At 47.8% G+C, this 24,342-nt stretch overlaps 1 protein-coding gene across 1 annotated transcript in view; it reads left to right on the plus strand.

Annotated features, from left to right (window-relative positions):
* Positions 1–24,134, plus strand: part of clasp1a (cytoplasmic linker associated protein 1a) — a 36,573-nt gene extending 12,439 nt beyond the window's left edge. Inside the window, 38 exon segments of the mRNA XM_029836724.1 lie at positions 268–408; positions 483–556; positions 916–1,008; positions 1,093–1,238; positions 1,749–1,884; positions 1,981–2,051; positions 2,146–2,205; positions 2,590–2,667; positions 2,758–2,925; positions 3,414–3,460; positions 4,004–4,174; positions 4,730–4,753; positions 5,746–5,853; positions 6,154–6,180; positions 6,851–7,015; positions 7,412–7,570; positions 9,040–9,102; positions 9,982–10,074; positions 11,037–11,126; positions 11,451–11,554; positions 12,413–12,657; positions 12,804–12,867; positions 12,968–12,970; positions 13,050–13,213; positions 13,403–13,481; positions 13,556–13,699; positions 15,137–15,208; positions 15,210–15,287; positions 15,434–15,540; positions 16,276–16,401; positions 16,842–16,989; positions 17,517–17,763; positions 18,116–18,172; positions 18,659–18,849; positions 18,928–19,056; positions 19,161–19,367; positions 19,956–20,072; positions 20,416–24,134. Coding sequence (XP_029692584.1) covers positions 268–408; positions 483–556; positions 916–1,008; positions 1,093–1,238; positions 1,749–1,884; positions 1,981–2,051; positions 2,146–2,205; positions 2,590–2,667; positions 2,758–2,925; positions 3,414–3,460; positions 4,004–4,174; positions 4,730–4,753; positions 5,746–5,853; positions 6,154–6,180; positions 6,851–7,015; positions 7,412–7,570; positions 9,040–9,102; positions 9,982–10,074; positions 11,037–11,126; positions 11,451–11,554; positions 12,413–12,657; positions 12,804–12,867; positions 12,968–12,970; positions 13,050–13,213; positions 13,403–13,481; positions 13,556–13,699; positions 15,137–15,208; positions 15,210–15,287; positions 15,434–15,540; positions 16,276–16,401; positions 16,842–16,989; positions 17,517–17,763; positions 18,116–18,172; positions 18,659–18,849; positions 18,928–19,056; positions 19,161–19,367; positions 19,956–20,072; positions 20,416–20,502 — 4,283 coding nt within the window. The 3' untranslated portion in view covers positions 20,503–24,134.
* Positions 24,135–24,342: the final 208 nt, after the last annotated feature.

Raw genomic sequence — 24,342 nt, forward strand, 5'->3', positions numbered from 1 at the left:
TTGACAGGAAACACTGAGTCCGACCTTGGGAGGACCAGAGCTCCTCTCACACACTAACATAGCTGGATTACTGATAAGAGAATGATGATGTATTCTCTGAATGACTCGGAAGTACGCTGTGAATCACCGACCTCTGAGGTCATTGATGTGTCTCTGAACAATCAGTGATGTTTTGGTACTTACTGGAAACTCACATAGTCATGATTATATTCCTGAATTCAGCCAATAATTCCCTGCTGTATCCTGTCTTTTCTTCCTCTGTTGCAGATAAGAGCTTTGAGGATAAAGACTCCGTGGATGGAGGCCTGTCCTCCTCTTCCTCCTCCTCCAAAGCCCCCCCTGGTGGCAGAAGGACGGTAGTGACCTCTGTCAGGAGGCCCAGCTCGGCCAACACCGCCAAGACCACAGGTGAGAAGAGAAGAGCTTCGGCAGTGGATTAGATGATTCTCATACTGACTCTCGGCACATTTTTCTTTTCAAAGGTAAAGAAGCTGGCGCTGGCGCCGTTGATGAAGAGGATTTCATCAAAGCCTTTGAAGACGTGCCCTCCGTCCAGGTAAGAGAAGTCTCCACCAAATGTGTGAGGCAGATGTCGGCTGGTGTTCGATCCCGGGCTTTCTACGTGTCATTCTGTTATTGTTGTTGTTGTTATTATCGTTGTAAACTTGCACTGGAAATCCTGACCATACATTCTCTTTCTCTGTTTCTAGAAATGGACAATAATTTAAATCTTTTCTAATCTCATCTATAAATATTCTGAGGCCACTCAGTGTCTTCATTGTGGCACATATCAGATTTTACTCCTCTGTCACCTTCCAGTCAAGAAGGTCGCGTACATGAGGACCGTTTTAGGAGTTAACTTGAGAGGCTCTTGGGGTCTTTAATATTGGATGGAATGTGTGCTTCTCTGTTCAGATCTACTCCAACAGAGAGATGGAGGACCAGCTGACCAAGATCAGAGACGCTCTGTCTGATGACAAACATGACTGGGAGCTCCGAGTGGCAGCAGTAAGAGTTGCAACGAGGCCTCGAGTTGATCCATCGAGCCGAAGCACTGATAACACGGAAATGTCTTGTGTTTTTGCTCCTCAGCTGAAGAAGGTCCGTTCTCTTGTGCTGGCTGGGGCGGCCGAGTTTGAGGGCTTTCCTCAGCAACTGCGTCTTCTCGAGGCTTCCTTAAAGTTATCGGCTAAAGACCTGCGGTCGCAGGTGGTCCGGGAGGCCTGTATCACACTGGGGTAAGAGCCCGTGCAGATGGGGCTTTAACTCACAGGTACAACTGAAGGGCTTGTGACTGAGGAGCTCCAGGAAATATGTTCTGTTCAAACACTAATGAACACACACGAAACTCGAAAACACACGCGCCTGAAACATCACTCACCCAAATTTAAACCTGATGAGGTGGAACAGAGCTTGAAGACTCTGAAAGAGCAGAAGGTTGATTAATGTGTGGGCTGCATCCCTCTGCTGAGGTGGGCGTCTTTAACCAGAACTTTAAACAGTGGATCAGATTGTAGATCAGAAATGCCTGATGATCATGGAGGAGAGAGTGGAACAGGAGAGTGGAAAACGCTTGTGTGATGGCTGAAACCAAGAAACTACCAAAGCAGCAATTTTTAACTGATTATCAAGAAAAAAAACCAAATAATCCCAACTTGATGTGTCTGGTTTGTTCCATTCCATCTGAGTTGACTAATGTCCTGCTAAGAAATCAAAAAACTGATTCCGGTCTCGCTTCCCTTCTACAGACACTTGTCATTGTTGCTGGGCAACAAGTTCGACCATGCAGCAGAGAGCGTCATGCCCACGCTGCTCAACCTCGTGCCCAACAGTGCCAAGGTCATGGCCACGTCCGGGATTGCCGTCATCCGCCTCATTCTCCGAGTAAGACACCAGAGCGAGGAGCCGATGACCTTCGGATGAGGGGTCTGAAGGTGCTGGCGAGTTGTGTTTAAACCTGTGTTTGTGTTTTCCCTGCAGCACACACACTACCCCCGCCTCATCCCCATCATCACCAGCAACTGCACCTCCAAGTCAGTCGCTGTCAGACGGTAAGGAGACATTCACCTTCTGAACGTTGTCGCGTCTATAGGCTGCATTCTGACTCATAGGTACGTGAGCGTCACTGTCTTTGTCTTCTCTCAGACGCTGTTATGAGTTCCTGGACCTGATGTTACAGGAGTGGCACACTAATACGCTGGAAAGGTAAGATAAATGCCTCGTAATGGCCGTTACTCTCGATCACTTGGCAGTGCACGGCTGCCGCGTGTGGCATTTCAGTTTGCTAACGTGTGTGACTGGGCGAGGGACGCGTCTCTGATGAGGCCCATAAAATTGATGAGTCCTGAAAGAAGCGTCATCAGAGGCAAATTCACAGCCCTGTAACCATGACAACCACAGTGGAGACTTTTAAAAGCACGTGAAGAACCCAGTGGGTGCGCACTCTCCCTGTGGACCTCTGGAGGGGTGAAACGGGAGGAGAACAAGAAGGAAGAGAACCTGCACGGGTTGCTTTAGTTCAGCCTTTACTTTCCAGATTTGGCTTGTGATTATTGACCGCGCGTCCACCATGTTCCCTTACTATCCCAGACATGTGGCTGTTTTGACGGAAACCATCAAAAAAGGCATACACGACGCTGACTCAGAGGCCAGGTTCATTGCCAGAAAGTAAGTTTTTCTTTAGGATGTTGAGCCCCAACAGAAGTATTTTGGAGTTTACAGATTCGGAGGCTCTTAATTGTTGCCCCTCACCTTTAGGTGCTACTGGGGCTTCCACGGGCACTACACCCGGGAGGCGGAGCATCTCTTTCAGGCGTTGGAGTCCACCTATCAGAAGGCCCTCCAGTCTCACCTGAAGAGCTCTGACAGCATCGTGTCTCTGCCCCAGTCTGACCGCTCATCTTCATCGTCGCAGGAGAGTCTCAAGTAAGACAAAGACAAAATGGTTCCTCTGCTCCATTTTCTGCTGTAGGTGGTTACAACGCTGTAGCCCACGTTGAAGCTAGGAATGCATTTGCTGTAGTATTCTAAACCCATGGTCATTCTTATTAGCTGGGCAGCTGGTCGTTTAGCGTTCAGAGACATATATTGAGCATCGTTTGACATCATCAATCCAGTTTGTAGCTTCCCTGTGGATCGTGTTGGCTAACGACCACCAACCGGATCTGTCGGGACAGCAGCCGCTGCTGTTGTGCTCATCTGTGCGCTACAGAAGAGAGGATCTCATTTTCATGTTTTTTTCTGCTTTCTCTACCACTGACACTAAACAACTAACTCATTTGATTAAAATTGTGTTATTTATTGTTGTTATTATGAGTAGTGAAAAATGTTTCCTGTGCTAGTTTAATCATTCGTTTGGTTTGGATTCAATGTACACAACATTTTAAAAGGTGTCTTTGAATTCCCATGTCTAGCCGGCCGTTGTTTGCGAAGAGTGTTATTGGCGGGAGCATGACCAGGAGTAAGTCAAAGTCTTTCATACACCTATGACACAGGAGGGTTTAGAGTGGGACGCCAACCAAAAGATAGAGTTTTTGTTATTCAGCAGGAATCCCGGTCGCAGCTCAATTGTCTTTCATCTAATAATAAGGTTCAATTCACAATATTCAGGAGGCTCGTCTTGTAAATGTTTAATTATACTGGCTCCACTTTTCACCAGACACATTTTGCTAGAAGCAGACATCAGCTACGGCAAGGTTCGAGATCCCACTAATGTCACACTAAGCTAATATAACATTTGTCACAGCTTACTAAAGCCTGCACTGTCTAGCTAAACCTCATGAATTCATTTATCCTCTGTTTGCTACTGACGTCTGCCATAGCAGGGTGAACATGCTAGTTAGCGGCGCGGCTGTGGATTGATCAGAATTCCAAAGTGGGCCCAATAAATGCTCTCTATTAGTTTATCCTTCTCTATAGACGGATAACATCGGAGGGCAGAACGTGTGTCCTCATTAAAAGACTGCCTCAGGTGTGCGAGTGACGTGTTGTTCTGCTGTTGAAGGTAAACTGGTGAGCTCCAGGGTTCCCTCCACGCCAGGCTCTCTGCAGCGATCACAGAGCGACATCGACGTAAATGCTGCGTCCAACGCCAAGTCCCGACTCTCCACCGTCCCTGCCTCCTCACCGTTCAGCAGGGCGGCTGCTCTTCCGCCAGGCTCCTACGCCTCTTTAGGTAATCCCTTAGTCCCCCCTTTGTACCGTCATTCTGTCCATAACGGATGAAGTTTAAAGAAACAATTTACACTCAGTCTTTCTCTTTGATGATGGGAATCAAAGCTGAAATCCGTCTCTGCTCCCTACATAGTGCACTAACAAGGGAACGTGCCATTTTCTAGACCTGTCTGAATGTTAAATGAGGATGGCCGGACCCACTGAAGCCGATCCTAATGAAATATTCAAACATTTTCTCGGGTATTTGCCGGCTTTGACGGGCGTGAACGTGCGAATGAATGACTGCGGCGGTTGTCGTTAGAGCGTTCTGCCAAGAGGAACCGTGCAAATTTGACATTTGTGACAAATTGAGACGATGGAGACTAAGAGGCTCTCGAGCGTGAATAAAACTGACATTTTCACCAACATCCCTTTTCTAGTTAATGGTTTTAAACAGCGATAAGTAGCCCCCCATGACTGTTCACGCACTCCTGCTCCTGCTTTAATTGCTACTAACGTCTTCCTCTATGCCTCTCGTCCCACTCGCTGCTGCTCCACCTTTGTTAAATCCCTAAAGATGGCAGCCCTGGTAAAATCAATGGTAAGACTTGTGTGTATGAAGTCCAAGGCCCCACATGCATCATCCTTCCTGTAGTTTTTGTCTGTTATCCTCTCTTTTTGCCCAGTGGTTGTTTCTCATGTAGAGCTCTGCATGGACTGTCTGCATGGATCTCCTCCTGACTGTAACCCCAAAAACCGTTTCCATCATCTGTTATAAAGATCGAAAGATCTGGCTGCCGATAAACAAGCGCTCCAGTTTGACTGTTGCACACAAACGATCTAAAGTTAAGAGCACACGAACATGGGCTCAAATGTGTGATTCTCAGCAACATAGATAAGTTCAAAGCCAAATAAAACAGTCAGCGCTCCAGTAAATCTGGATATCCTGAAGGATGCAGATTAGACTCTAGTTTGATGTTAGTTCCTCTGTTCACATAAGCTGATTTTTCTTATCTTTCCACCAGCTACAAAACTTTATGCCCTCAGTTTGGTGGATTTTGAACCCAGCTGCTCATAAATGTGAACTCTCTGACGCCTGCTGCTGGAGGTGTTGGAGGGAACACGTGACCCGTATTCAGCCTGTATAGTTTAGATATTCGAACGTTCATTTTAATCAAACATGCGGGCCAAGTTATGAAGAACAAAGCCAGACAGGCAGCACTGTCACCGATGAACCCAAGTCTGACGTGTGTACATGTTATGACATACCAAGCGTTACCGTTTACAACTTTATTTAAATTAGGTTTTTAAGGAGATCCAATCATGGGTTTTGTCTGTATCTACGTGTTCCCAGTGAGTTGTGGATGTTACAGTGTGACTTTTCCGGTTGATGCTTGCAGGGTAAACTCCTTCTTTTTGATCACAAGTCGAATTCTCTGTTGCCGTGTTTCCCTACTTTGTGTTTTCAGGGTGTCTGTCGCCCACCTTCATCCAGGTCTTCATCAGTCTGTCCTCAGACTGCTGCTCCTGTCCACAATGGGGAAAACACCCTGGGGTTTGGTTTATGTATTAAAGCTGGTTCTCTGCTTCCAGGTCGCGTTCGTACCAGGAGACAAAGTTCGGGCAGCACAGGGGGCCCCAGCACTCCAGTGATGGACAGCAGGGGGCGTAGTCGAGCCAAAGTGGTCTCCCAGTCCCAGCGTATGTACACAGACTTGACATCTGGCGACACCGTCAGCCTCAGACTTTAGTATGATCACAGAGACCATACTAAGTACTTTACACACATCATACCTTTTAAAAGAAACTCCTAAAATGTTGCATATTTATGCCACATGCATGCTGTTCATAAGTGTCGCAGCCCATACATTGTTTAGACGACACGTTCAGTCATTCAGGTTGCATGTTGGACAACAGACCGAGGAGAAGCGTAACCCTGTCTGTGTCATTCTGACCGTTCTTGATCTCCACCCTGTCCTGCCTATTGCTTCCCTCTCCCAGGATCCAGATCAGCCAATCCCATCAGTGGTAAGGCCTCAGCCTCATCCAGTCCCAACACTGGAGGCTACGTCTTCAGTAGCACCCTGAGCTTTGCACGATGGTTCTTTTTGCCTTTTATTCTGTTTCCACTACACGGCGGCAGCATGTTTTATCTGCCACAGTGCTGCTTTTGGTTTGGTGACTTTCCCTCCTCACAGTCCCAGAAGCAGCTTGGTGTCAGACGTGTTGGTGCCAGCTTTTTTGATTTCTGTCTTTTCACTGGTGGAGGAGCTGTTTGTTTTCTTGTTTTCTCGGTCAGTGGTTCCATAGACAAGCCCCCCACTGCGTGTTGGCGTTGCAACCTCGCGCTCCTCACTTCTCTCTCAAGATCTGTTATTTCTTTTATAATTTAAAAGAAACTGTGAAATGTTCCCATAATCTGCAGTACTGGTTAGAAAGACATTTCACAGGGTCCGATGGGACACTTAACAATCTTTAGATGTAAATAAAAAAGCATGAATATGGGCCCATTACTGACAGTTTTGTGGTTTATTTAATTATTATTTAGTAATGTTCCATTAATTGGGTGATTTAACTTGTATTTCTGTGACATCAACCTTTTAGCATCCAAAACTATTCTTATTTACCAGCGTTATCACTGGATCTGCTGCGTTCTGGTGTTTTGACCTCGGTGCATGTCCTTATTGTCTGGTTTCAGCTGGCAGTCGCTCCAGCTCTCCGGGCAAGCTGTTCGGCCAAAGCAGCTATGGCCGCGTGCCCCGAGCAGCGGCGTCATCCTCCAGCACGGCAGCAGACAAACGCAGCCGCATCCCTCGCAGTCAGGGCTGCAGCCGCGAGGCCAGCCCCAGCCGAGCGGGCCAGGGTAAGACCCAAGCTGCTGGACAGCGTCCTGCCAGGTTCTGACCTCCTTTCACATGCAAACAGCTGTCTATCAACTACAGCTTAACTAATGGAATGTTATTTAACCATCTAACTGACCGTATCAAAGCTTCTTCCTTTGTTTTAATCTCTTTGTCTCCTTATTCCTGTTTTGGGGCTGACATTGACGCTCTGTCACATGCTCCCAAGAATGTCCTCCTTTTTAGGCATCGTCTTTCTCAGGGGTCGTGTTATTTACCGTCGTATTTGGTGGATTTGCTTCAACACTGTCGGTGATGTTTGGAGCTCTGCATCACCGCCACTTGTGCATCTTTTGTGACCACACATTCCCTCTCATGAAAGCACACTAACCTCCCCACCTGACTTGTTGTCCTGACAGCCAGTCTGTGTGGTAAAACTCTTCTCCCTGCTGCTCTTCCCTGCCGCACGCTAGCCCGGAGCCGCATTCCCCGTCCCAGCATGAGTCAGGGCTGCAGTCGCAACACCAGTCGCGAGAGCAGCCGTGACACCAGCCCTGCTCGGGGCTTCGCCCCCCTGGGTGAGTACCACTCAGCTAACTGCTAACAGGGCTAACTCTTCCAGGCCGACAGCACATGCTCGTCCACGTCCTGTTGTTGGCGTCTCTCGTGTTTTTGTGGCTCTGCCGGCTCTTCTGCTTGCATGCACGTCATTTTTTGTTGTGTTTTAATGGTGTAAGTCGTAGTTTTGGAATTGTTCCTTTAACAGAAGTGAACATTTGCTCGTTGCTCCTGCTAAAATACTGCTGTTTCATTTCAGCAGTTTATAGACAACATTTATTTTTAAAACAATAAGACAACTGTTAGCACAGAACGCATCATCGTGCAGGGCATCGTGGGTAATGGGGGTTATCCTTTTTTTTTCTTTCCTGTCAGTCTTTATGAATTGACTTGCTCTGCAGTTGACATGAGATGGTCATAATATTGTGAATTTAAGTGTGTTCCAGCAGCTCATGATTGAATACTCCTTCATTCATCTTGTGATCATGTTCAATTGTGTCTAGATGATGGCTGCCTCCTCTTTTACACACAATCCTGATCTTATAGGTGTTCTACAGTGGTCTTTATGTTCAAATGTAGTTGTTGAACTGTATGCATGAATGATACTCAATCCTAAAAAATCCCAGATTTACAGAAAACCACAGTGCAGGATACAGTGGGGCTAGAAATAGAATAAGGAGGAGGAGGTGTGAAGATGGTTCCTAAAGAGAGTAAAATCTAATTTTGAGTGTAACTAACAATCTTCTGTCTTTAATACTAACAACAGTCATGCTAATGGCTGCTACAATCAGTTACACATTCCAACATGAAGTCAACAAGAACGTAGCTTAACTAATCACACACAAACATCTAATGTGTGTGTGGTTAGCAGGTAAACACCAGCGCATTAAGCAATACAGTTAAATAAGACAGGAGCTTAGAGAGAAGCTGCAGTCATAACAGAAGCTAAATAACTGTGGCTACAGACAGTGTACAATATTCATATGTGATAAAAACATCACATTCTTGGTCACACCTTAATGTATAAACAACACATAGGACCCAACAACTGCACTACATGGGGTTGTCCATTAAAGTGTCTGAGTACATTAATGTCGTGAAAATTTAACGTGGCAACCAGAACAAGAAGGATTTTACAACAGTCGTTCTGTTGGTGGCACCTTAACAATCGTTTACAGCCAAATCAAGCTGAGCGTCTACTCATACGTTTGGGTGTCAGCATAGACAAGTAGACACATTTCTCTTGAATCGGCCCCTACTGACCCGCTCCAGACGCACTGGGTTTTATTTTTATAGCCAAAATTTACAATCGCAGTCAAACAACTGTAGGGATGAAATGAAAAGCACCCTTTGCCCTGAGTATCTCACAGTTTGTGCACGTGACAGCTCCTCTCAGCTGTGAGGTTGGTGTTAACGTGCAGTAACCCTCACTAACCCCCTCTTCTTCCCACCTGCTCTGGTTGCTACCCCCCCTCTCCTGTCCCCACAGCCTCCCGGCGTCACTCCCGTTCAACCAGCGCTCTCTCTGCAGCTGACCCCCACAGCCAGTCAGGTGACTTGCATGCCCAGAGTCCCTCTTAGCCCCCCCCAGAGGTCCCCTGCTGCAGCGACAGCAGTGCAGTTGTACCAGCATGCAACATTGGTTGTTTTTCTGTCATGTGACCGCAGCCATGATGCTTTCTCCAGTGTTTACGTGCTGCCTCAGCCTCCATCGTTTGGCCATATTTCATAGTGTTTTTGGAGTGTGTGCACGGAATCCTCCAGTTCCACAGGAAACAGCTTGGGCTTCATAGTGAACCTTTTCTTTCACTAGACTGGCTTTTTTTTCGTCGCTGTTGTTTATTTTCTTCTTGAGTTGTTGAGCATGTGGAGCGAGCTGTTTATGTTTACTTGTTGACTCCAGGGTCTGAAATCACTCCCGAGAGTTTCAATCCTACTGCAACTCTGTTTCAGTCATACAGATACAGAGCGCCAATGGAAGGGCATATCATGCATTGTGTGTGTGTGTGTGTGTGTGTGTGTGTGTGTGTGTGTGTGTGTGTGTGTGTGTTTGTGTGTGTGTATGTTTGTGTGCGTGTGTGCGTGCGTGCACATCAGTGCCAGCCTTTTCTCTACTTTCATTTGTTACCCTTCAAGATTTAAAAAAACAAAACAAAAAAAAACCTGACAAGACTTGACAAGCGGCACCTTTATGGAGAGTTGAATAACTTATTATCATTACTGGTGGGTTTGTGTAAAACTATATCCTTTCTTGGGAATATTTTTGTCAAACGTTTGTGGAGCTGTGTTTCCTCATCCTCTCACCCCACTTCTTCATCATGTGTGACCACACATTCCCCCCACAAACGCACACTGACCTCCCCACCTAGCCTGAGCGTCAGTCTGTGTGGTTAAACTCTTCACCCTGCTGCTCTTCTTTGCCGCATGCTAGCCCGGAGCCGCATTCCCCGCCCCAGCATGAGTCAGGACTGCAGTCGCGAGAGCAGCCGCGACACCAGCCCCACTCGGGGCTTCACTTCCCTGGGTGAGTATCCCTCAGCTAACGGCTAACGGGGCTAACTCTTCCAGCCGGCGTCCTGACCACAGGACGTGCTCATAAAGCCTCCCTCCTGTTGTTGGTGTCTCCAGAAGGTTTTGGCTGCACATCATTTCAATTCATTTTGTATGGTGTGAGTCATGTTTCTTTAAATATAACGATCAGCCACTGAGTGATGGAACTTATGGAGCTTTGTTTTGAATGGCAGCCTGGTGTGTCCGCTCAACCAAGCAGAAACTAAAGGAATTGGTGGCAGCTCGTGCCCCAAGTTTTAAAAGTTTCCATTTGACGAGGCACTTGAGTGAACAAGGGCAGCAGTAGGAAAATGCAGCCCCATCAGCCAGCCAGCTCCTCCATTACAGGAGCAGGCTGGGCAGGAGTCCCAGCTGTGAGGAGGCTCTTTGATAGGAGAAGGCCACTGCAGCTCCTACAGCTGATGCTGTAACGGAACTGAGAGGTTCCACATCCAAGAGGCACTGAGCTGGTGGCAGGCCGAGGCTCGGTGAAGGTGATGGAGGGAAGGCAGCAACAGCTTGGACTTCATGATGCAAAGGATGGGTCCTTGCATCGCGTCCACCAGCTCTCGCGCTCTCCCGTCATAGTCAACATTCAGATTCCTCCTCTCTTATGTCGGTTTACCCGAGCTCAGGGTCGACATAACCCTGGTTTTTCCTTCCATTAAGGCTGTATCTGTCCATTTCTTCCTATTTCCTCTCATTTGTGGGGGGTTATCACATTACAGTGTTATAGCATTACTACAACGCAGTAATTTGAGAGGCAAATTATTCAGTTAATGTGTTTCTCCTCTCCAGTGTTTTCAGGGTGTCTGTCGCCCCCCTTCGTCCAGGTTTTCTATCAGTCTGTCGTCACAGACGATCCTTCTCCTGCTCAGGGTTGGGCGTCAACGCACCGACTTAAATCTTCTCCTTATTCTTTCCTTTGTCGTCCAGGCCATCTTGACTCCAGGAGACAGAGTTCAGGCAGCAGGGAGATGGACAGCAGGGGGCGCAGCCAAGCCAAAGTGGGCTCCCAGTCCCAGCGTATGTACATGCACCTTTACACACACACACACACACACACACGTACAGTATTGTCTGTAGGGCAGAGGGAGCAACACTATGGAGCAAAATGATCATCCAAACTAATGATGACATGGTCTGATCCATATATGGAGGAAACCAGGACCAAAGACTATCCCCTCTGTCAAAATTGAGAAGGAAATTTGTCGTCCAAGACTTTAAAACAAGCTTTTACTTTAGGAAAGGCCAGAACCTCGATGAACCTGACCTCCATTAATCACCCTCTTATATGAACACGACCAACGTGGAATCTGTCTGATTAATGTGATCCCACTTCCCAAACAGACCGATACGGCCTGATTCATCAAGCAAGAATCTCAGCTTCCGTTAACGCCATGAGGATCCTGAACACCGGCACCGAGGTCGAGGCAGCCGTCGCTGATGCTCTGGTAGGTTTCCAGGAGCCCAATGTGAGGCCCAATATGCATCCTGGCGTTCACATCCCAAAGTGATGATATCAAGGATTGTTGACAGGCACCAGTGGAACCTTTTAACCTGTCTAGATTTCACAAGTGACCATTGCAACTAGTGAGTTCTTCTCAACTACTGTGATGCTAATTCTAGGTAATAATAAGGAAAATCCTGTTATGATTCCATCTAGCAGTAAACATCAGAAATCTATTTTTGATTCTATTTATTCCTCTTGTTATTTACATCTCAGTCGGCTCATCGTTACTCATTTACTGGAGTTCATATTATTTTATTGAAGGCTCAGATGAGTTGTTTTCCATCTTTCTGTCAGCTCTCTTTCTCATCTTTTCCCTCTTGACTGTCTTCCCCCATTTCAGCTATTAGGAGACTCCAGGAATAAGGTACACACGGCTCCTATTCCCACATCATCAACATGCACACACCATTCTGGCTGATGCCCCCCTATTTATTCATTTATTTCAGCATTGAATGCTTGTGTCAGTTGCATCTGAGGTACATGCATCTAGAGTGTTGTTTTTAGGTTTGTTCTTCTTGAGATGTTATTTCCTGCATTTACTTCCCCCAAGAGTTGGAATAATGCTTGGCTGTTTGAAGTGCGGTCTGTTGCTTTGCATTCCTCGTGGCTCTGCTCACATGAGTTTTGTGTTACTTTAAAAAGATTTGTCTTCCTGTAACACGAGAGGAGGCTAAACTTGCTGCATGGCTACTCGATGTGCTCAGGGCCCCGACCTCATGGCTGCTGTTATTTTCTCACAGACTGAGATTAGCGTCCATAACCACGCGCAGTTCTCTCATGGGCTCGGCTTCTTTCGCAGAGGAAGCCGCTGAGGCGGCGGTTCGAGTCGCCGGGCATGTACTCCGATGACGACGCCAACAGCGACGCTTCTAGCGCCTGCTCGGAATGCTCCTACAGCTCAAGGAACGGCAGCATCCCGCACTACCTGCGCCAGACGGAGGACGTGGCAGAGATCCTCAACCACTGCGCCAGCTCCAACTGGTCTGAGAGGAAGGAGGGTCTGCTGGGCCTGCAGAGCCTCCTCAAGAGCCAAAGAATTCTGAGGTGGGACTCGTGTCTCCAAGCTGCACACAAATCTGGAGGCGGCCAGAGGTTCTGTGCTGGTCCCTTCACTGGTCGGAAAACCGTTGAGTATGTTATGAAGTCGGTTAACGTTGCTCAACAGCTTTACCGTCTTCTCTTCACCACAGTCGAGTAGAGCTGAAAAGACTTTGTGAAATCTTCACGAGGATGTTTGCAGACCCTCACAGCAAGGTAACGACTGCACAAACACTGCATGAGCTCCCACACAGCCTGACTTTGCCCTAACGGAGTGTCTCCTTCCATGTTCTGCCTGCTGCGGGCGCCACAACAGAGAGTAAGTGTGTGTTTTCAGCCTCTGTTGCTCAGCTGTCGCTTTCATCCAGGCGTGTTGACGTTTGAGCTCCACCTTTCAGGTGTTCAGCATGTTCCTGGAGACGCTGGTGGACTTCATCACGGTGCACAGGGAGGACCTGCAGGACTGGCTCTTTGTCCTGCTCACTCAGCTGCTGAAAAAAATGGGCGCCGATCTGCTGGGCTCCGTTCAGACTAAAGTCCAGAAGGCCCTGGATGTCACAAGGTCTGAGGAAGGAATCCGACAGATAAGACTAGAACATCGTGTCCATTTTCTCGAGTTGTTTTGACTCAGAGAATCTGATGAAGATCACTAAAGAATTCGTTTTATTTACAAATTAACTTATATTTTTGAGGATCCGATGGAGACAGCTTCACTTAATTGTTAAAATTGAAATTCTTTCTGATTTGACAGGGAGTCGTTCCCATTCGACCAACAGTTCAACATTCTGATGAGGTTTATTGTTGATCAGACTCAGACACCAAATCTGAAGGTAACGGCTGTTTCTCACAACTTATCGGCACCGTTGGTCCAAATCATCACGAACTCTGACCATCGTCTCTGCAGGTCAAGGTCACCATCTTGAAGTACATCGAATCTCTGGCTCGGCAGATGGACCCCACGGACTTCGTAAACTCCAGCGAAACGCGTCTGGCTGTGTCTCGGATCATCACGTGGACCACCGAACCCAAAAGTTCTGACGTTAGGAAGGTGAGCCATCGTGGAAATCTTCCCCTGACGGGACATGAGGCTGATAAAATACTGTAAACATGCAGAAAATTCCAGCATTCCTCACATATCGGTGGACAGATCCTCGGGAGCAAGGTCAAAGTGTGAACTAGAAAAACAGCGTGCGATCGTGATCATGGTTCAGCAGATGCATGATTAAACAATTAAAATTTCAGGCAAAGCAAGTGGTCGTACTTTAATCAAAGATTGTTTTTTCTTTTCTCAAAGCTGCTTAGTGATGTATATTTGACAGGAAATATTACTGGCAGCTCCTGGCACCATCATCACCTGTTTTTGGATTTCTCTGGCAGTCTGTGTGTGAGTGGCTTCAGTTCAAGCCTTGGTCAGAGCCTCGGTACCGTCCTCGTCTATCTTCTCCCTCTGGGGCCTCCTCTGTTTTTCCACTGCTGGGTCGAACCGACTTTAATTCAAATCAGCATAAATTACTCATACGATTTTGCTTTTAGCCCTGGTACCCCCTTTTTCCTGAAAAAAAGGCTCATTTTGGTATTAACAATTGGTTCCGTTTGCCGTCCATGTCACCCGCTCTGCCTTGCCCCTTTGCCCCTTTGCCCCTTTGCCCCAGACCCTTCAGAACTGGGTGAGTGAGGAGCTAGCTGGCAGGTCCAGCACTGCAGCGTTACTGTCTGCTGAGGGCACCCAGGAGGAAAGGTGTAAGCAGGTACCGCCTGTTCCAACACGATTCTTTTGGCACGCCCCACTTCTGCCTAACCAACCATCTCCAGGCCGTGAAAGCTCTTTCTCACCAGCATTTGTGCTTTAACTGGTCTGCTGTCACAAGCTAACCGTCGGTCCGTGCCTTGCAGATTGAAAACGACTGAAATGGATTTGAGCTCGAAAAACAGTAAACAGGAAGTGTCTCCTTGCCCTGAATTAGCCTGGAACTGTATTTTTTGATTAACATGATCTTCTGACTCACACTAACACCCTCCTGCATGCTGTTAATGCTTTAGTCTTTGTGCGCACTCTTTGTCATGGACTCTTCAGATTTATTACAGTTTTGTTAACACATTAGCAAATAAATAGGAATAAAAGTGCACAGGGGCTGTCAAATAAAGACAAAAGGGACGGATCAATAACTGCTTGGTTCAGTTCATCAGGCAAGCGTCCGGAGCTGCTGGAGAAGCAGGAATATAACGTCCTCCAAGTTTGATTCTCACTCACCTGCATGCCGACGCGCTGCAGCAACAATGTGTTGAATGGTTTTGCACTGAATGCTGCTTAAAAAGAAACTGGCCTTCAAACCGTCTCTTTCTGCAGTTTTGTGTAACGTGTTTTTCCTTTATCATTAATCGTTGCCACATGCTGGTCCTCCGTGGTTGTGCAGGAGCATCTACACCATTAGATCTTTGTAACTAAAGTATTGACCGGCTGGGTCTGTGTGCTTTCTACCTGCAGGCGGCTCAGGTGGTGCTCATTTCTTTGTTTGAGCTCAACACTCCGGAATTCACCATGCTGCTGGGAGCTTTACCCCAAAACCTTCCAGGATGGAGCCACAAAGCTGCTCCACAGTCACCTGAAGAACTCCAGCAACACCAGCAGCAGTGTGGTGAGTCAGGAGAGACAGAATGGGGCCATTGCATGTCTCCTGCTCTGTAGTAACGACTCCAATACCGTACTCATCCATGATTCTGCAGCTTGTCAAATGCCCGAGAGTTTTTTTTTGCTGTTTTTGTAAAGCATCATGTCTTTCAGGGATCTCCAAGCAACACGATTGGCCGGACGCCCCAGCGCCACACCAGCAGCAGGACCAGTCCTCTCACATCTCCAACAAACTGTTCCCATGGAGGACTCTCCCCGAGGTAGATGTTTCCCCAGTCACACATCGGGTCCTGTCCAACTGTCTTTTAACCGCCTGTTGAGTGATTTGATTGGTTGCTCACACATGATGACTCGCTCGCTCCTGAGGATGAGAGGACGTGCACGTGTGTTAACGTTTACCTGCTTCCTCTGCTTGGTGTTTGCACAGAAGTAGGCTCCTAATACTACAGGAGCAGGTAAGAGTCATCGGGGACTCTCAACAACACAAAGTTTCCGAGGTTATGCTGAAGGAACAGGTTATGACACCTGTGTGTTTCTGCCTCAGAGAGACGGGCGTCGCTACTGCAGCATTGCGTAACTTGTGTGTAGGGTTAGGGGCCAGTTTAAACACATCTTGCAAAACACGTGTTAATCAGCTGCAGTATTTACTGCCTGTGACCACAGCGGTGCTGTAAACCACGATAAGACGGCTCTTTGATGCTGAAGTATTTTTAGTCACTGTTGATTAGGATCAGTGCAGCCAGTGTTTGGTTGGGATTGATTAGACCTATTTTATCCCAGTGTACACACACCACAGAACTAACATCTTACGTGGTTACTTCTGCGGTGTACAGCTTCTTAACACAGCTCGTACCTGGACGAACACTTTCAGTCAGATGGGTTTGTCTTTTTCCTTCTCTTTCTTCCTGCTTCTCTTCTTCTGCTCTACACTTGCTGATTTCCATCCTTTTTTCCTTGCCCCCCCCCGCTCCTCTTTCCCTGCTGTGTGGCTGCAGTCGGCTGTGGGGTTGGGGTGTCGACGGCCTATCAAAGCAACCCCCCGCCCCTCCTCCTCCTCCACCACCCCACACCACCCCTGCTGCCCCTTCCCTAAGGGTCCTGCGCAGAGCATATTCACCCAGGTAAAGAGGCAGACTGAAACAGGACGGAATTCCATTCATTCAGCCAGACCCTCCCTCAGTTCTTTCTTATTCTCTTATAACTTCTCCAAATAATTAATGTGATTCATGTGCAGTTCTGCCTCCTCTGTTGCACGTTAGTTACCAATAAACCAGGGTAGGAATTCAACTGTAACTTTTTAATAACCGGTGCTACAACCAGGTCACAATCGCAGTGTCGCAAGAATTTGTGCGGTAGTGCACGTTAACATAGTAACAGTGTTCTCATCCACATTTGTCTAAGCATTTCTTATGAATTCCTACACGTTATCCTAATGACCTCTGTTTTTGCAACCCGTACACAATTACGATGTGTTAGGGCGGCGTACAGAAAGTTTTGTAAAGGTAATTTAGCTAATTAATGTATACGCACATCTTAAATGGCTGTTTCTTTTTCTGTGCAGCATGATGGAGTACGACACTGAGAACATGAACTCGGAGGAGATCTACAGCTCCCTGCGCGGCGTCACCGAGGCCATTCAGAGCTTCAGCTACCGGAGTCAGGAGGACCTGAACGAGCCGCTCAGACCAGAGGGCAAAAGGGACGATGCAGTGAGTCATTTTCATCAGTCCAGAACAGAAACTGTTTTCTGATCTTGTGATTGTTCCACAGAGACCTTGGCTGTTGTGAATTTATGTGTGCTAGAGATCAAATGTGTTGTGATAGTTGGTTTATTCCAATAAAGCTTCTCTAGCGATGCCAGCGACCAGCAGATGGCGCTGTTCTGCGCCTCCGTGGAACAGTCTTCCTCTCTCTAGAGCTGTGCTAGAGCCAAACATCTGTCCTCTATGAGCCTAAGGGCCAACATTCTTCAGCCTCTTCCTTCAGAACTCCTTTTGCTCACGTCAACAACAGTGTTCTAGGGAAGAATGATGATTGGTGAATGTATATTAGTTGTTTTTGCCTCCACAGTTCCCATTTCAGGTTTGGATGATGATTTCAGAGTTTTGGATTAAACAACTTGAGCCCACTGAAGTGTTCCGTGGCTGACTGGGACATCTCAGTTAGCATCTCGGGGCACGTCAGCAGACTTAAACGTGTGTAAGTTATGTATTTTACAACGATGTCTTCATTCCAGGCAGGTCGCGAAGGCGTGGCCTCCTCCCCAGGCTCCGACGCACGCCTGGGTCTAGATGTGGTTGAAGGGGGGAGGACCGCCTTGGATAACAAGACCTCACTGCTCAACACGCCATCGCCGCGCTCATTCTCTGGGCCGCGCACCCGCGAGTTCACACCGTACGGCTTTGGAGAAACCATCTGCACATATGACAAGAGCGCGCTGAAGGAGGCCGTCTTTGATGATGACGTGGAGCAGTTTCGTGACTGTGAGTTCCTGGGAAACTTTGATGTTTGTCACCATTTTCCAGCACTCAGCGACCATCAGATTCATTTGTCAGGCGTTAATATCATCCCAGCCTTCAGACTCTTCTGACCGCCACTCTGTGGTTATGGAGACATGAATATTAATGAGTGGTGTCCAGCTTTGAGGTCTCACACAGAGAGCAGTATTTGTTTCTGCTGTTTGCTCACGACATGGAACAAAGATAGACAGTATGTTGACCACAGCCTTGTGAGTGTGCAGCTGCTGTTTCAGTCATAACATCATTTACTCTGCACCCCCCCTCTGTCTCTCACCTCCATTCTTCCTTAAACCCCCACCCTCATCCTCCTCTCCAGGCCGACGTCAGGAAAGTGGTGAAAACAAGTTGGTGCTGCCCAAGGTGTTTGCCCCCGGTAAAGATGCCTCCCCCGTCTGATCCCACTAACTGAACCGACTGATTAACCGACGTCTCCTTCGCTTCGCTCGTTTTTCATGTTTGTGTCGTTTTTCAGTTCCACACTCCATCATTTTGTTCATGAATGTTGGATTTTCCCCTCTTTGTTCTCACGTGCTTGTGGTTCCCTCATCATAAAGGGAACCTCGGTGATGGAATGAAAATGTTTCATTTATTTTTCAACGTCAAATTTCAGAGACTACGTTTCTTTGGGACTCTTGTGGTCAGAACGATGTTAGTCTCCAAAAATTGGCGTTTCTGCTTTTTAAGTAGATTCCAAATTCTGAAGCTAAAAGATTGTGAGAGACTAATCAGAATTTAAAAAATGCAGAACCTCCTTGGGAATGGCCCTCACCCTTTTCAGAATTCTTTCTTTTCTTACAGTCATGTAAATGTCAAATGCCAAGTTTGTGACAGTGAACTGATGGGGGCTATTTTCTCTCAGTTGGTCAGGACCGCTCCAACATGGTAGCTGACCTGCTAAAGGAGCTATCCAACCACAACGAGCGCTCCGAGGAGCGTAAGGGCGCCCTGGTGGAGCTGCTGAAGATCACTCGAGAGGACAACCTGGCCGTGTGGGACGAGCACTTTAAAACCTTCCTCCTGCTCCTGCTGGAGACACTGGGAGACAAAGATGTAGGTCCTCTCCGCTCACGTTGGCCAGTATTGGGGGCTGGGATTAGAGTTCTGATCTTACTTTTATGTCCTGCCCAGCACACCATCCGTGCGCTGGCCCTGCGGGTGTTGAAAGAGATTTTAAAGAACCAGCCAGCCCGATTTAAAAACTATGCGGAGTTGACCATCATGAAGACGCTGGAGGCTCATAAAGATTCTCATAAGGAGGTGTGAGAGTTTTTGGTTTCTGTGAAATGAAATGCTTGTTGCCCAAATATCATCAAGCAGCCTGGGGGGTCTCTGGGTTCCTACATCCTTTGCTCTGCTCTCAGGTCGTACGTGCGGCCGAGGAGGCTGCATCCACGCTGGCTGGTTCCATCCACTCGGAGCAGTGCATCAAGGTGCTGTGCCCCATCGTGCAGACAGCCGACTACCCCATCAACCTGGCTGCCATTAAGATGCAAACCAAAGTCATTGAACGCATCCCCAAGGAGCCCCTGGTGCAGCTGCTGCCTGACATCATGCCTGGACTCCTGCAGGTCCGATGAGCTGGCACAGCTCTGTTTTACACACACACGTTTTTTTCCTGCTTCTGATTTCAGTCACACAAACCTTTAATACCGTCTTGGTCAGAAGTTGCAGGCTGCCTTTGGCAGCTGCACATTGAGACAGAGACGTCTTTGAGACTCCGTGAAAATGCCCACAGAAAACCTTTCACTTGGTTGGAATCAGCTGATTTCTGCATCACAGGATTCTCTGAACCCCGATGAAAGGTTTTCAACGATATTCAGAGGATATCCTCACATTTGAGGCTTCAAATACTCAAGCATGTGAGGTTTAAATAAATCTTTTCCTTTAAAAACTCCCAATTCTTCCACTTTTTGGATTGAATTCCAGGCTGAGGAATAAATACTGCAGCAGCAAAAACCTGCGTCAGGTTAGGCTTATTTGGACAATGTGCATATTTGGACAGTGGAAATGATTTGCCTTATTTGTCCCTGGAAATGTTTACATACACTCTGCTGCCCCAGCGGCTCCTCCCACGTTCCAACTGACCCCTTGTGTGTGTGTGCGCGCATGCACGCCGGCATGTGCACGGAGCCTGATGCTGCCTAACGTTTCCACAGGGCTATGACAACACAGAGAGCAGCGTTCGCAAGGCCAGCGTGTTCTGTCTGGTGGCTATGTACTCGGTGATTGGCGAGGACCTGAAGCCCCACCTGACACAGCTCACGGGCAGCAAGGTACACACACACACACACACACACACACACACACAGTGGCAACAGATGTAAAGTCTTATCGTCTTCCAATGTTTTAATTTCTAGAACTGGTTCAAGCTGGTCAGGCAGTGATTAAAGCACCCGGTTTTTGTCCTTTTTTATTACACATGTTTGGGGGTTATGCAAGTGTTGAGGGTAATTTCCCCCTCAATGGCGAGACCTTCCCTTTTCACCCTCCTTTTTCATTGCTACAAATTTAATGTGTCATGGAGTTTTATCCATTCATCTTCATTTGAAAACAAAAATGTGTGATGCTCCTCTTGCTTCATCATCGAGCTCTTTCCCTTCTTGTGTTTGTCTTCAGATGAAGCTGCTGAATCTGTACATCAAACGAGCTCAGACCACCAACAGCAACAGCAGCAGCTCTTCGGACGTGTCCACACAGAGCTAACGGCCTCAGCTAACGGCCTCAGCTAACGGCCTCAGCTAACACGTGGATGGATGGCGGTCGAAGATTGCGTCTTGACTTGGAGCATCTCCGAGCTCTTCCTCTGGAGATACCGTTTATGTTAAGCTCCTCCCCCTCCCGTCACTATAGAAACTCATGAATGTAACTCTGAGTTGGGTTTGGACTGGTGGAGAGAGCTCTTTTTGGAGGGAAATGCACTTTTCTGTTCTTCCGCACCGCCTTTCATCACACGAAGCCCGTTTTTGTTCTGCTTTGATGTCGCTACAAGCCGCTTAGTGTGGGTCATCTGCTGCAGATGTGCAGTGAAGGGGCCCAGATGGTTGAGGGCAGCATCAAACCAAATGTTGAGAACAAAAATGCGGAAGGGAAGAACGTGACGGAAGGGTCGATATTACGTGTGTGAGCAGTTTGAATTGTTTTATTTATCATAAAGTTATTAGTTAATTTAATAACTTTAATCTTTAAATTTAATTAGAGCTTCAGTATTGGCTCTATCCTCTTAATTTATTGAACTTTGTAACTCTTAAGCAACACAATTCATTCATTCATCCATCCATCCATTCATCCTTCTAGCCCTTAACTAGAGTCAGAGCAGGGGGCAGCAGCCTAAGAAGAGAGGCTCAGACTCCCCGGCCACTTCCTGGGGAATCCAGAGGCACTCCTAGGCATGCTGGGAGATGTAGTTCTCCCAGTGTGTCATTGGTCTCCTCTGGGGGGAAGTGGCTGGAAAACCTCAGCAGGTGGCATCTTAACTATCTGAACCTTAACTATCTTAACTAACCTCACCTTGCTCCTATTGACGCAGCAGAGCAGCGTCCCAAATACTCAAGCCCTAAAATAGAACCCAGACATCCTGTGGAGGAAGGTTTTTTCGGCTTAGCTCCTCCTTCACCACAGTAGACCGGTACGTCGTCTGCATCAGCTCTAACGCTGTACCCATCAACCTCTCAGACCTCCCGCTCCATTGTTCCCTCACTTGTGGACAAGATCCCAAGATACTGGAATGAGATCCCACTGTAGTTGGAACACAGGTTTCCGCCCCCCTTCCTAAAGGCTGGGACCACCACTGCCAAACCAGGGGCACTGTCGCAGGTCCCCCTGCTATGTTCCAACCAAGACAGCGCTATAACATCCAGAACCACCAGGAACTGATGACCTCAGCCTAACCCAGAGACAGACGCCCCAGCAGGGCAGGTCAGTGGGCTTTCTGAGTGGAGGTCAGCAGCACGCCCCTCCACCATGCCCAGTGTTGATGTTCCACTGATGCTGGAGAGTCCAGCTCCTTTCCAGTAAACTGGGTCGAGAACCCAAGCCGTGCTTGTCCAACCATCTAGGCCCTCGCTGCCTTTGGAAACACCCACCTTACATCGCACCCGCCCGCCTTGACCCACATTTCTCCTCGGGTCTGTGCCCAGACGTGGTGACCCGTGACGAGGTGAGGGGAAAAATAGACCAAAGGTCTTTTTCATCATGGCGCTTCTGTCATGGACCTGTTTGACTTGGGTGGCCCCACCACGGGCACAGGCCCCGGGACACCTGAGCCCCTGGAATCATTAGGATACTCAAAGGCCTCCATCACAGTAAGGTGGAGGCTCGGGGGAGGGGGGGGGCACTGACAATCCTTAGCATCTTCTGCAGTTTTCTAGGCACCGCTGGATTTTCTGAAGTGTACAGATAAACTTGTCTTCAAGTCAATCAGCAGGCAGAAGAAACTGAGCCGATGGAAACTTTCAGTGTTTTTGCCAGTTTGGAACTTTCCACAGAGCTGAGAGGTTGGATTAAGTCCCACCAGGAGATGTTAGAAGACTTTACAGGCCTTATTCACTGGACTGGGAAAGAACAGGACAGTCCAAACGGTAACTGTCAAAACGTGACTGCAAAACGGCGCCCCCAGTGTTCTTAAACTGTAACGACACAAACAGTGTTGGTCTGCTTTGACTCTTTTGTACATACTCTGTACAGCCCGAGCAGGAAAAACAAGTCACAACAGTGAGCAGTTTAACGTGCACGGCAGCACAAATAGCTCGCATCAACCCCGGGTCTGCTTTCAGATGGTTTTATTGGCTGTGAAAGTGCACTTGTGACATCATCAGATGGCTCTAACTTTGGTTTGGAAGTTGGCGACTGTTGGAGTGTCACTAACCAAAAGTCAGTATTCTGATTTTTTTAAGTCAACAATGTTACTGTAATCATCTTCTGTGGGTGGGTACCTCCAAACGAGCAGTTTATCTTGGTGTCAAAGAGAACCCCCCCTTCTGAATGATATATACAGATATTATTATTATTATTATTTACCTTCTGCATTTGAACGTTTTCTTGTGCATTTACATGACAGTAGTTGCTCACTAACATTCAGCTGGAATGTTGAAGGAAACTGGAGGATGTTCTGACTAGTCTGGAGGGAGTTGAGGCTGTTTTGTTGCTGCTGGACCAACGAGCGGCTGTTGCTGGTTTATTATTAGCCGCCGTTAAGGGTTGTTGGCAACACCAAGGTCTGAGGAAACCACATGGTTGTGATGTTTACACCCAGGTGTGAATGGGCGGGGTCTTGCCCCCCTGCTTAAAGATGGTACTTCTCCCCTGACTCTGGTGTCATGTGACCCATGCGACTCCCCTGAGGGCCTTAGTCTAATTAAGACCCTTAATAATTAAAGGCAGCTAATAATGACGCAGCCTGTGCAGTGGGAGTCGTTCAGTCCTTTCCTACAGTGGGAGCACCGGTGGTCTCAGCTCCCCCCAGATGAGAGGAGGAACAGCTCCGCTCCGCTTTGATGAGCGTGACCTGGATGAACGGGAACCTTCGTGGACACGTAGTTATTGATCCCAGCTCCTTTTGGCCTATTTTGATCTCCTCACCGCCATATTGGTGAGGGGTTAAAGAAAGCAAGCCTTAATGCCGCCGCCGCCGCGTCTCCAGGTGCCTGCCAGACACAACTTTGGGCTTTTGCTTCTACACCAGGTTTGGGTGTAATTGTCTCCTGCCGGCCTGCTGGCAGCATCACGCTCCGCTGCCTCCTCACTCAGTGGCTTCACGTGAATATGGGAACGTTCCAGAAGGTCGGAGGGGTTTCAGCATCAGACCGAGGAGGATGAAGCGCCTTGCTGCAGAGGCGGAGGGATGAGGAATGTTCATTTTCGGGTGAATTATCCCTTTAACTCAGTTGGGCTCCCAGTGGAGCTGTAGGCAGCCACCAAGAGGCCCTTTAATTGGACGGTAGCAAAAAAGCAGATAAGAAGACAAACATTTCACAACAAATGTAACATCGCGATTAAACGAATGCTAAAAAAAACCCTGAATATGTACTGTAGATGATTTCAGGTCTGCTGTACGCTCCTGTCTGCTTTCCACCTGTCTGTCTCACTGTCTGTCGCACCCGTCTGTCTCGGCACATCTGCACGCTGGGAGGAAGCGCCGCTCGCCCGCCAGCGTCCGCCGGGACATCACACACTCTCCACTATGCATGTTGTATCTTCCACAACTTTGTTTCCTCTGTTGACCATCAAATATTCCTGCCTGTATTTATACATCCTTCTGTTTTAGTGTTTCACCTGTGATAGATTTGCAACCTTGTACAGAAAATGTTTGCTCTAGAAATAAAGCAGAATGGAACTGACCCGGGTGATGATCTGGTGTTTGGCCCGGTTTAAACCCTCTTTGATTTGACTCCTCAATGATCTTCATCCATTTCCAAGTGCTGAGACCTGTAAACATTAACCTTGGCAGAACGTCACATGACCTGCTGCTAATCTCTCCTTCACCTAAAGGATAATCTGCAGCGCGCCAGCAGCTGCTGAGGTTTGTGTTAAAGGTGCAGTTCACCC

The sequence above is a fragment of the Takifugu rubripes genome, chromosome 1 (genome assembly GCF_901000725.2).
Source record: "Takifugu rubripes chromosome 1, fTakRub1.2, whole genome shotgun sequence".
In the NCBI taxonomy this organism is placed as follows: domain Eukaryota; kingdom Metazoa; phylum Chordata; class Actinopteri; order Tetraodontiformes; family Tetraodontidae; genus Takifugu; species Takifugu rubripes.